Source organism: Hydra vulgaris, chromosome 06 (assembly GCF_038396675.1).
Source record: "Hydra vulgaris chromosome 06, alternate assembly HydraT2T_AEP".
Classification (NCBI taxonomy): Eukaryota; Metazoa; Cnidaria; class Hydrozoa; order Anthoathecata; family Hydridae; genus Hydra; species Hydra vulgaris.
In genome coordinates, this window is record NC_088925.1 from 35,175,824 (window position 1) to 35,189,846 (window position 14,023).

General features: G+C 26.8%; 1 protein-coding gene across 3 annotated transcripts in view; it reads left to right on the plus strand.

Moving 5' to 3' along the window:
* LOC101238859 (uncharacterized) overlaps nucleotides 1–14,023 on the plus strand; it is a 35,372-nt gene that overhangs the window by 7,322 nt on the left and 14,027 nt on the right. For 2 of the 3 annotated variants that reach the window (XM_065799958.1, XM_065799959.1), the window contains 6 exons: nucleotides 1,867–1,899; nucleotides 2,202–2,311; nucleotides 4,046–4,104; nucleotides 5,337–5,512; nucleotides 5,595–5,696; nucleotides 13,785–13,891. In XM_065799958.1, the coding sequence (XP_065656030.1) occupies nucleotides 1,867–1,899; nucleotides 2,202–2,311; nucleotides 4,046–4,104; nucleotides 5,337–5,512; nucleotides 5,595–5,696; nucleotides 13,785–13,891 (587 nt within the window). Of the gene's footprint in view, nucleotides 1–1,589; nucleotides 1,717–1,866; nucleotides 1,900–2,201; nucleotides 2,312–4,045; nucleotides 4,105–5,336; nucleotides 5,513–5,594; nucleotides 5,697–13,784; nucleotides 13,892–14,023 lie in introns of those variants that run through there. The other variant, XM_065799960.1, reaches the window with a different exon arrangement.

Below are 14,023 nucleotides of genomic sequence, written 5' to 3' on the forward strand. Positions count from 1 at the left end.
ATTAATTCACTTTAATGATTGTATAATTAATTTAATTAGACAAGTTTTCTTGATTTTATGCTGTCCTTTTTTTTTTTTGGTCTTTATTATTAATTTTTTTTATGATAATAAATCAATTTACATTGCCTCTATTCATCTGTTCAATATGTTTTGTAATTTCTGGCCAACAGCCAATAAGGGCTAGTATTTGGTAAAATTATTTACCTTTATTATCTGCTTTATATATATTTTTGTGTTATTATAATCACAAAAATTTTTACTTAGAATGAGAGCTTTTAATTCTCTAAAAATTGAAATATGATATGTAATATATACTTGAGTATTTTTTTGTAACGGGTGTTTCTTGAAAAAGTGTGGCCAGTAACTGGCGTAATTACCCTAAGCACTCATTTATTTCTCCCAAAAACAGTATGATATCTGGTCTGCATTTTTTAAAAAACTCAAAACCTCACTTTGGGCCATACTATCTTCTGCTTACCTTGATACATATTAATGTGTCCTAATATATTATTAAAACAAAAATTAGATTAAAGTATCTCATTTTCATTAAAATAAAAAACTATTAACAAAGACTAGTACTTAACGTTTTATACAGTTATCAATACTAAGCTTGCCAGATAAAACACACTTAAAGAAGACACCAAAATTTTTAGTTTAGTGTGTCTGAAGCACGTGGATGCTTGATCAGTTTGTATCGACAACTGAACTCTGTTGCAACTGTGTTTTTCTATTCATTCCTACAAACACTGAAATTTGTGTGAGTTATTCATCAATTGTACATCGTTTTCATGTAACACTTACTGTTTCTATGTGCCCAATATATCAATGTGCCCTAACTCCCTTTTTTTGAAAATGATGTTTAATAAACAAATGAATTTAATTTCTTTTGCAATTGTCAAATATGTTAAAAACATTCATTACATATAGGATCATCTGTTAAATCAGGAAAAAAAATGAACATTTTATACCGGTTATTGTTTCAAAAGAACTTCACTATCAAATAAAAAGTAAAATTTTCTTGTAGAATTATACCGATGTTAGATAAATAATTTTAAATTGCCACCAAATAAGGCATTAAACATATAGCTAGTAGTATGACTTGATAAATAAGGAGGAATGATAGGAAATAATGATGGCTAAGCATCTGGTTTCTCTGCCTTTTTAGTCTTTTTCTCACTACACATTTAAATGAACCATCATTGTGTTTATTGTATCTGCAAAAAAAATATATGATGAAATTAAATGTTATACTAACAAAGCAGTTTTATTCGAAGGAGTTAAACTTTCTCAAAGAGTTTTGATGACTCCACAAGTCTTTCATCTTTGGATTTGTTAGGAATTTAAAAACACTAACTCATATAGATAGTCAATTAATGCTGAATAGTTTCCTCTATGGCCTGTAACACAGCATTGTCAAGGCATTTTAAAACCTTAAAAGTATTTGTAAAATAATTTAAGGAATAAATATAAAATTTGTTGATTTTTCATAAAATGTTGATGTTTTGAATGTTATAAAAATGTTTCAATGTATAAATTTATTATTTTAACATTATACAGTTATCTAAATAAAAAAAGTTTTTTTACTGTTAATTTTGTTTAAGAAAAAAATTCTACATTAAGTTTAAATATACTAAATAAAGTAAAATGGATACAGAATATCTTTATAAACTACATGAAGCAAATAAAGCATCAAAAAATCATAATTTTAAGATAAAGGTTGTTTTTTACATTAAATTTTATTGTTGTTTTAACATTTGAATTTTGTCTTGTATCTTTCTTAATAGTCATTTTATAAGTAAACTATTTATGTAATTTTTTATTTATTAGTATTTATTATAAATAGTTTTTTTTTTAAATTTGTTATAGAAAGAACTGCAATACCAAAAATACTACCAACAGGTATATTTCTCAAACTTTTTTAAGTATTATTAACTTTCTTTTTAAAATTGTTTTTACTAATATTGTTAATTAAAATGTAGTTATTTCTTTGAAAATTACTTTGTAATAATTTTCTGTAGTAGAGAACTAAACTTACAGTATTGACAAGTTTTACAATAAAAAAATATTCAAAATTATAAATATGTTTAATTTTGTTTGTAAAAATTTTCTCAAAGATTTTATGAATTTTTAGGTTAAACAATTTATACTATAAGTTATTATATTTGTAATACTATAAAGACATTTTATTTAAATTTATTTAGATCGTCAATACAAAGTTTACTTGAATGTCACAAATGATGAATATAAAGTTGGAATGAAAGATACAGAGTCATTAGAGTTTTTAAATTTTGCTGAGATTCTGCATGGAATGGTATTTTGTTTATTTTAAGACAGAAGTGTTCTATTTATTTCTATATAAATTTTAATTTTAATGTAAAGTTATTTCAACTTTTTATTATGCTTTATTTATATCTCAGGAAGAAAAAGTTATCAAATATTTCATATGTTATCCTACTTCTACCTCTTACATCTTAGAGTTACACAACAAATCCATCAGATCATTATTTACCTTTATTTCTCATGTTACACTGTCATGCATAACATTACGGACATCAGGCCTATCATTTTTTTAATTCTTTTATGATGTTTGCTATTAGAAGAGGAGATAGTTCTCTGAACTTTGCCAAGGCACATCTTACTTATTCCTTAAATGTCAGTTCCACCAGTTGATTCAATTATATCTAACAAAACAAAGCTTATGTATTTTATGTAACAAAATTTACCAACATTTTTGCCACTGTTTTAATCAAAGTTATATCTCAGAGATAACAAAACTTTTCCCCATTGTTTTTTACAAACTTTTTTTTTTGAATTCTCTGTATTTACAAAATTTACATTTTCTACTCACAAAACTAGCAATTTAAGAGCATTTTGTATCTCTTGTGAACCTAACTTTATGGAGTTGCTACATCTTTTGTGAACCCATTGCTTAGAAACTGTACAAACAATAGTTTGCTTTATCTTCTTTTTAATACACTCTACATGGCCATTTTCCAGTACTTTTTGACTGCTCGTTCTTAACTTTACAATGTATAACATTTCTCATATTTATTTTTATCCTAAGCTCTTTTAACATTATTGGTTGATATTTTGGGGATATGATTTGCAGTATTTGATATTTTAAATTTATTGAGTTTTAATGTTGTTTTATCATAGCTAATAAATGTAGGATAAGCAATACTTCAAGCCCCAAGTTTAGAAAAGATTTTATTTTAGATTTTCTTCTCAAAAAAATATTGATTTGCAAATGATTTTTAAAGCACAAGCTTTAAAAGCAATAAAACATTCCTCACTAAAATCGATAAAAATTATGTTATTTTAAAGTTCTACATATTTCTCTTGATCATATAAATTTTAAATAATATATAATTTGGGTGAATAATTTGGGAGAGGTACCTTCATACTGGCATCTGATATTAAGAAATTTTGTGGAAACATTGATATATATGTGGATTTTTTTGCAAAAAAGATCACAATATTTTGGGTGGTGCCCAAATGTTGCCCAAGTACGATTAACATTATCAAAAAGGGTCTAGAATAGCCCCTGAATATATGTGTATATATATATATATATATATATATATATATATATATATATATATATATATATATATATACATATATATATATATATATACATATATACATATATATATATATATATATATATATATATATATATATATATATATATATATATATATATATATATATATATATATATATATATATATATGTATATATATACATATATATATATATATATATATATATATATATATATATACATATATACACACACACATATATATATATATATATATATATATATATATATATATATATATATATATATATATATATATATATATATATATATATATTCCATAAAATAATAAAAAATTTTGAAAAATTCTAAAACTTTTAGCTTATAACATCTAAGTAATGAAAAAATGTTTTCATAAAACTAAAACTACGAAAATTATACAAATGATCATCAATTTTGTTTTCTGATTTTTATAAATCAAAAAAAATTTTTTTTTAGCTTACGGACTTATATGGTGATGTTGAAGGATTTAAATTTGTAGAAGTCATTGATGTCAAGTAATTATTTTTTGGTTATTATTTTTAAACAGTTTCAACATTGTTTAAATCTAATGAATTGTTTATAAAAGAAGTTCTATTATATAAAATAATTAGACTAGAGGGGTTTTTCAAGTTGAAAAAATAAAAATATATAGCTACTCTTTCTATAGATAATTGCTTTAATGTAAAAAAATTAAGTAGCAAAAGTTGTTGAGTTAGCATAAATCAGCATATTTAAAACCTAAATATCTTTTAAAGTGTTTGGAGTTGGACACTCAAAAGTTCAAGATTTTTTAACTTTCATAAACCATTTAAAATAAATGCGTTAACAAAATTCAAAACATAGATTAACATGTATCTGCTGATTTAACATAGAATGTAGGAGGATGCAGCCTTTTTTAGCTAACTTCCATACATGGTGTAAACTCCAAACATATGTTTAAACTTATGTCAAATAAAGATGCTTTTTAAAAAGTTTTGATGATTGGAGCCTGGGAACAAAAAAGCCCTAAAGTTTTGGCAACAACTCCCCCAAACGTGAAAGCAACAAGTTAATAAAATTTTTTTTTTTACTATTCTTTACTAAATATATAGTTATTGTTAAATTTTAAATTTCAGGCAAACTTTTAGCGTTCAAAAATTATGACTAAATAAAGTTTGAAGCTCCTCAACATTAAGGGATTACATATTTTATAAGATTTTTGAACGCAAAGAGATTATTGTATGAAATTTTAAATTAAACAAAGAAATAATTAAATGAAAGCAAAAATTATAATACACAAAGTTTAATTCTTTCACTTCTTTTTTTAGCAAACTATTTTCTTATTTTTCATTTTAATCAAAAATTCTTTTTTTCTTTTATTATATCTGGTTCCAAAGATATTTAGATGCAAATCCTTAATATTTTAAATAAAATCTCTAATATTGTCAAAGCTTCATCAAAAGTACGTCAACCTGGGAACAAAATGTTTATAATAACTTTTATAAACAAAAAAATTTAAATAAAATTTTATTAAAAGTTTAAAAAAAAAAATTTCAAAATGTTATTAATAAAAGTATATTTAATTTTTTTTTATTTTGAGACAAAAAAAAAATTATTAATTTTTACTACTTATTATTTGAAGTGGAATAATGATTATAAACCCGATCAAAATTTAATTTTTTAATATTTGTTTTAAATTACAGATGTTTAAAATTTTTGCTGTTATATACTCTGTTATATATTTTGTTACTTATTTCTGTTTTTGTAGGCCTCAACCGCTGATAACTGAATTTAATTTGACAGTTGACCAAAATACAAGTCCAAAGTTGTTACTGCAGAAAATAGTCAGTGTTTTACGGAAGGGAGAACTTAAGTCTCTCAGTGAACCATTATCTGAAAGGCTATCTATTGATGTTCGGGGTTTTCAGTTTTTAAACCCAGATGGTGATTTTTTTTTTGTTTTTTTATTTATTTATTTTAAAATTTACTTGCTGTTTATCTTACTGAATGAAAAGGCTCTCTTTAGGAGATAATCTTGTATGCCAACCAGAGTTTAATTATGAAGTGCATTGGCCACTTGGAGTTTTTGATACTTTTGTTAGCATTCCTTGTCCAAGAAAAGCAAATGGTATATTTTTTTATTTAATATCTTTTTTTTATTATGCTTTATATATATATATATATATATATATATATATATATATATATATATATATATATATATATACATATATATATGTATATATATATATATATATATATATATATATATATATATATATATATATATATATATATATATATATATGTATATATATACACACTTTTTTTTTTTTTTTTTTTTTTTTAAACATCTTCGCTTCAAACAAGGCTGCAAGCAGCCACTAGTTGAGGTTGGAAGTTACTAAAAGAGAAAAGATGAAGATTGTAGAGCAAGATAACGATTGACAGACGACTTAAAAGATTGCAAATTATATGAGTCAGGAAAGCAAGATGAAGGAAGCGAATTCCAAAGAGCTGATGTTCGAGGAAAAAAACTAGACGAATAAGCGTTTTTGGAGCACTTAGGAACAGTCACAGAAAAAAAAATGAAACTCAATAGAATGGCGAGTAACACGAGAATGAATTATAGTAGATGGCACAAGAGACGCTAGCTCTTTAGAGCAGTGCCCATTATAGTATTTGTAGAAAAGAGAAAGAGAAGCAACATTACGACGATGTGATAATGGTTGGAGATTGGCTGCAAGAGCAGGTCCAACTATGTTTACAACGCGTTTTTGCACCTTGTCTAAAAGAGAAAGAGCATCATTAGAGGATCCGCCCCAGATATGGCAACAATATTCCATACAATGCCGGATTTGAGATTTATAGAGATAGAGAATAGAATCCGAAGTAAGAAAGTGAGGAGCTCGATAAAGAGATGCAACCTTAGCAGATGCTAATTTTGCAACTGATTTGAAGTATGGTTTCCAAGAGAGATTGGAAGTAAGAGTTAATCCTAGAAGATGAAGAGTAGGTGACTCATCGAGTACATCACTGTTCATAAATATAGGAAGATCTAAATTATTGCGATAACAATTGGCTGGAAAAAATTGAGTTTTATCTGAATTAAAGCTTATGGAGAAGACCAGCATGCCAAACTTTATCAAAAGCTTTTGAAATGTCGAGAGCAATGGCCTTAACCTCTCTACCTTTATCTAATGATCGATAAAACCTGTCAGTTATTACTGTTAACAAATCAGCTGTAGAACGAGAAGATCGAAATCTATATTGATGATCAGAAAGTAAGTTATTAGATTCAAGATGAGAAATTAAGTGTTTGTTAATTAAAGATTCAAAAACCTTGCTTATGATAGGAAGAAGACTTATGGGACGGTAGTTAGACGAATCAGATCGCTCCCCAGAATTTTTGAAGATAAGGATAACAGATGCCGCTTTCCAGCAGGCTGGAAAGCAAGACTCTGATAAGCACTTGTTGAATAGTTTTGATAGTATAGACGAGAGCTCCGGAGAACACTTCTGCAAGACAATAACAGCTATGTTGTCCAGGCCACAACCTGTAGAAGAGTCTAGGCAGGAAATCACTTTAGATAGAGAAGCTGGAGTAATATGAATGTCAATGAGCAATGGATCAACCTGTTTGTTGGCAATATCAGGTAGAAAGCAACTAGTAGAATCAAGAGATGATATTGATGAAAAGTTTTAAGCAAACAATTCAGCTTTGTCTTTAGGTGAGGTGACAAAGTCTGAACCATACAAGAGAGGTGGAGTTATAGATTTGCCCTTATTATTGATATTATTAAATATTCTCCAGAAGTCACGAGAGCCTAATTTTTGAGATGAGATACGAGATTTCATGACCTGAGAATAGCGGGTTTTGGCATTAGACAAAACCTTTTTACAATTGTTTCTAGCGGTAATAAACAGATGCCTGTTTCCTGGAGAATTGTTTTGCTGATAAATATGGAAGTAACAGTTTCGATTGGCAATCGCAGCAGCACAGTGTGAAGAAAACCATGGAGGAGAGTGAGGCTTGACCTGGAATTGTCAAGAGGGAATAAAAGATTCCATGCCAGCCTGAATCCACATAGTTATGTAAGAAGCACATTTGTCGACAGGAAAACGAAAGATTTCTACCCTAGGGCCGTCACGATGAAAATCACGGAAAGAGTCCCAGTCAGCTTTACTGTAGTTGTAAGAGGTTCGATAATAGGGGGATTCAGGTGATGAAGAAGAATGAGATATTAGTTTTAGAGAGATCAAACTGTGATCAGAAGCACCTAAGGGTGAATGTGGAAAAACTGAGCACTGACTAGGATCAGAAACAAGACATAAGTTGAGTAGAGAAGGTAAATGGTTCGGGTTGTCTGGAAAGCAAGTTGGAAAGTTGACTATTTGAGTTAGGGATTGAGAAAGGCAAAAGTTGTGGGCTTTAATGCCTGCCGAATCACTGACACTAGAGCCTAGCCATTCAGAGTGGTGAGCATTAAAGTCACCAACATCAACTATATTAGCTGTTGGATAAAGAGAGAGGGCTTGGTCAATATGATCAGAAATAATTTCAAAAAGAGTGCAGTCTTGAGATGAAGGAGAGCAATATAGAACAAAGAGAGGCAATAGAGTGAAGTGGTGCTAAACTAAAGCACATGAAAGAATAGTCTGTGGATTCAAACCTAGTTTCACGACAAATGGGTGAATTCTTACGAATGTAAATACCCAGGCCAAGCATGTGACTATTGGAGTCTTAACGAATTAAAGGAAGATAACCATTAACACTAAGATCACAAGATGAAACAGCCAAACTCAAATTAGTCTCACAAAGAGCAAGTAGGTCTGGTGAACTTTGCAAGAGATAAGACTCAACAGAAGAAAAGTTACTTCGAAGACCACGAATATTAGTGAATGATAGGTTTAGAGAACTTGGTGATGATGATGGTTTTTTGTATTTTATAGTTTTTGGTACTTTATTCATTTTTTAATTAGATTGAAGAACTTGACTCAAAGCATAGATAGTACTCAGAACACTGTTTAATAGCCCAAGTAATTGTCTCATTACTACTAATAAACCCTAAGCCGTAACAAAGGGCTCCAAATGTGGCCTCTGCAATGCACACCAAAAGTACAAACAGGGACACCATCCATGCGCAACATGGCACTGTTAATACTTTGATATTTTTCAGCTGTTGATGGAATCAGCCTCTCTGAGAGCTACCACAGAGTTCGGGAAACCTGACTACCAGCCGGCCTCAGAACCATAAAACTGAGTTTTAGAGCTGTACCCTCATTAGGAGATAATAGAATGAGTTGCCTAGTCATAAAAACGGAGACACAAGCATTGAGTCAAGAAGATCCAGCATTCAACATCCTAAACTGGAAACAATGTATTAAAAATGCATCTGCGCCAGCCTAATGGATGATGAAGGGGTGCGTGGCTGGTGAACAGATAGAATCTGTTTACCCCTTAAGTCTTTGCTTAGGAGGCTTTCTACAAGACAGTAGCTGAGTGCATTTAACATCTGCCCAAGATGAGTATTTTTATCGAGACACCATCTCTAGCCTTTACTCAACCAAGAGCCCCAAGGCAGGGGTTTTAAATTGGAGTTGGCATCTCCTAGCCTTTGCCTAAATAGGCGTATCCTACAAGGCAGCAGGACATGAAGCAGATTGTACTGGGTTACATGTTACCAGTAGCAGGATAACCTGATCTGACAACAATATATATACACACTTACACATACACACAAAATGTTGGTCAACCCTAACAAATATATATATATATATATATGTATATATATATATATATATATATATATATATATATATATATATATATATATATATATATATATATATATATATATACACATGTATATATATATATATATACATGTATATATATATATAAATATATATATATATATATATACATGTATATATATATATATATATATATATATATATATATATATATATATTATGTTAACTTAAATTGCTAGTTGAGATGAGCAATTTGACATCACACTGAAATAGCCTGCTGCCGAGGGCTTCAGCATATACATCAACTGATAAATAGTCTGACTTGCAGCGGAGTGCTGCTACATTGAATGAAGGTTTAAGATGGGGCAGCAATCTTTTCTTTCATTATTTTTCGTTTTTTTTTCTTGCTGAAAACACTGTATGCTATAAAGATAAGCAAAACTAGTGAGCAAATGCCTAATGTGATCTAAATACGCTATAGAAGATATATATATATATACATAAATATGTATATATATATATATATATATATATATATATATATATATATATATATATATATATATATATATATATACATACATACATATATTTATTGAACGCATATCATGTAGAGTCTCATAAGAAGCTAAATTTATTAAATTTCAAAGAATTTATTAAACTTAAAAATTTATTTAAAAAGTTTAGAAATTATAATTTAGAAAAAACACAAATGAAAGAAATCATTTTTAAAAAAACTTTTAAAAAAGTTTGCTTATGTATTTTTGTTGAAAACAATCGCTTTTAAGCCATAAGATTTATAATAATAATCTATGATATTTAATAAAATGATATATTTTAAATGATACAAAAAATTTCTAATATTACTAATTAAAAGATTTTTACTTATGATTGGCATCTTTTTTTTTCTAAATCAAAATGTTTTATTTTTTGTTTTATCTTTATATTATAGCTTTATATGATTGCTAAAAGAAAACATTTCATTCAGTTCGCATTCTATTTGACCAAAGTTTGTCCTAATTGTTTGTTAAATATTTGTGCAACAACAATAATAAAGAAAATCTTTAATAAATTAATGTGAAAAATTTCAATAAGATGTAAATAGAATAAATAAAAGTTCAGTAAAATTTGCAATATTTTGATTATGAGTTTTGAAAAATGTTTTGTTGTTATTTACTGAAAAATAAAAAGTTGTTAAATAAAAAAATATTTAATTTGTTAAATGAAAAAATAAATTAAATATATATATGTATATAAAAACAGTTAAAAAATGTTAAAAATGCAAAAAACATCAACATTTAAAAAACTCTTTTTTGAAAAGATTTAAAAAACATTTAACAGTCTGAATGATCTGAACGCGATGACAAAAAACATCTTTTTTAAACTTGTCACAAAACAATTTTGCCTTGAATATGACTATATTCAAGCATTCAAAATTTTCACCAAAAAGAGTTTTTGTCAGTTGTGTTCTCTTTTTTGCCTAATAATTAAATTTGTTTAAGAAGCAGAAATATACGATTGTTTTTGTTGAGAATAAAATGATACAATTTTTTTTTTAGTGTTAAGAAATAGTTTCTTATAATTTCTTGATTTTCTTATTTGGCACACAAAATAGCGTAATTGTATAAGTAAATTGATTTAGTGTTGTCAACACACTCCTCTCTACAGTTTATTGATATGAATTAAAAATAGATCCAGAAATAATAATTTCAGCTGTTTTTTTTTTAATGAAGATATTTGTGATATAAATAAATATACCTGCCACAAAATTTTCTAGATTTAATGATGTCATTATAAAATTATTGCTTGTTTTTTTTTTTTTTGTGTGTTTTTGTTTTTATTGTTAAACAGTTTCTTTTTCTTAAGGAATTCCTAATATTTTTAAATAAGAGATTTTGAACATAATTATTCTTATATTATGTTTTTTCTTGATTGTATTACAAATTTTTGATTTTTCTTCATTGTATTAAAAAAATTCTAATTTGTGAAGATAGAAAAATCGTCAGTTAAATATCTTATATAAAGCCTAATTTAAAATCATAATTGCAAAAAATGTTTGTGAATTTATTATCAATTGTAGTATCAATACAAGGTTTGTGTTACTTCTTGTTGGTTTATTTAAGACATTGCTGAAACAGCAAAGAGATAGTAAAATTTGTTCAATAATTTTTTTGAAATAGTAAAATAGTTATGACAGTAACATCAAATAATTATTTTATGTTACCTGGTTTTTTTAAGTTGTGAATAAACAGTGATATTTAAAGATATCCCACAATATACTCTTTGAAATAAAAGTTTTAATATTGAAGTATATATAGGTGTGAAACTATAAAGCGCCATAAAAATAAATAATAAAAAATGTCTCACAGTAACACCAGTTTTGAAATAAAAAAATGTAAATTCATAATAGTATTAGAAGGTGTAAGATTAAATCATAGCGGTTATAAATCTGTATATTAATGGAACCAGATTGCATTTGTAGATTGAAAAATAACCTCAGTAATAATTATAATAAAAAATATAATAGAAAATTATTTAAAGATTAATAAAATAATAATTAGAAGTATTATAAAAAATATATAAAAAATATTATAAAAAATACAAGTCATAAGATGACTAGTAAAAAATATAAATGGGAAAAAAAATTGGACAAAATTTTAAGACCAGTTTCAAAAATATTTCAAAAAGCAGTAAAAAAATAATTTAGAAACGTGTTGTTCTTCCATTTGTTTTCAAGAACTCTTGTACTCGTTCTGGCATTGAATTCATTAAAGTTTTTATTACTTCATCAGGCACATTTTTCAAATGATGAGAGATTTCAATCTTCCAAATTGTAAAGTTGTTCTTTACCAAGCTTGTGATCAAGCCACGACCATAAATTCTCTATTGGATTCAAGTCTGGACTATTGGCAGGCCATGGAAGCACTTGAATTTTATTAGAATTGAACCAATCGCTAACAACATGCGCTTTATGACACGGCGCATTATCTTGTTAGAAAATAAATCCATCTTGCAACTGCCATAAATCAATGCTAGGAATAAGTGAGTTTTCCAAAATTTCGATGTACCTTTCTTTGTTGAGTCTACCATTGAATAAATAAAAAACGCCAACTCCACAGGCACTCATACAGGCCCAAATGCCTATTGAACCACTGCCTTGTTTTGTTCGTTTCAAAATGCATGATTCATCGAACCGTTCGCTTGGAAGTCTACGCAACATTACGCGACCTTTTCTTCTGTCTACCTCAACGTTCATTTCATCACTAAAGACCACACGGCTCCACTGATCTGTTGACCAATTTTTATGTAGTTTGCACCACTCTTTCCTGGCAAATATTTTTTTTTATTCAAGCGTGGTTTTTTTGCAGCAGCATGCCATAAATAATTTAAATTGTCAAGGACCCTTCGCACAGTTCTAGGGCTTGCTTTCAGACCATTTGACAGTGTCCATTTTGTAGACAAGTCTGTAGATGATGCTTGTCTGTTTTCTTTCATTAATCTCACTAACAAGCGAATATCATGGTCATTTGAAATTTTATTGCGTCCAGTCCTATGACGATCATTAATTGACCGGGTCTCTTTGTATCGTTGAATTATGTTAATAATGCAAGAGTGAGACCTTCCAAGCTTTTCTGCTATTTGTCTGATGCTATAGCCTTCTTTTAATACAAGAGCTGCATATCTGTCTTTTTTTTCGATCTTTGCACGCATTTTTGCAATATTTTTATATCCTTATTGCAATTCAAAAAATAAGTGTTTATTTGATATCGAAACTCAGGTTTCGACATTTTATTTTATAGCCATTGTAGTAAGCAATTAAGACAGTTAAAAAAAATAATTTATTATTATTTTTAATAAGTGCGAATTAAAGATTTGAAAGTGGTCGTTAAATTTTGTCCAATTTATTTAAAGAAGATTTATAAGTACTCATCAGTTTTTTAATAAGCTAAACGCTATTTAATTAGAATTAGATTAAAAAAATTATACCACTTTAATCCGTATGTTTTAATTAAAATTATTAATTAGAATCTTCTTAATTTTAATTTAAAATTTAAGAAACCAACTAAAAAATGAGTGGTCTTTAATTTTTGGCCACCGCTGTATATATATGTATGCATATATATATATATATATATATATATATATATATATATATATATATATATATATATATATATATATATATATATATATATACATATATATATATATATATATATATATATATATATATATATATATATATATATATATATATATATATATATATATATATATATATGTATATATATATATATATATATATATATATATATATATATATATATATATATATATATATATATATATAGTATGTAAGAATAAGTAAAAAAAAAGTTTTTTTGTCAATATCAATAGCAATTATTTTGAATGTTTTCAATTGTAATTATAGATGTTTTATTAATTTTTTAAATATCAGGTTTAACAACACGCAGTTGCAGTTCTGGCAAATCAGGTTCAGCATTCTGGAAAATACCTAATTTTAGTGATTGCGTAACAGACAAATATGAGTCACTTTTAAAAGAGGTTTTTTTTTAATTTTTAAATTTTGTGAGCATATAATTATCATATAGAATTACCACATATTAACATATATTAGCATATATTATACCACATAAAAAAATATATATTTATTTAAAATTAATTTAATTAATAAAA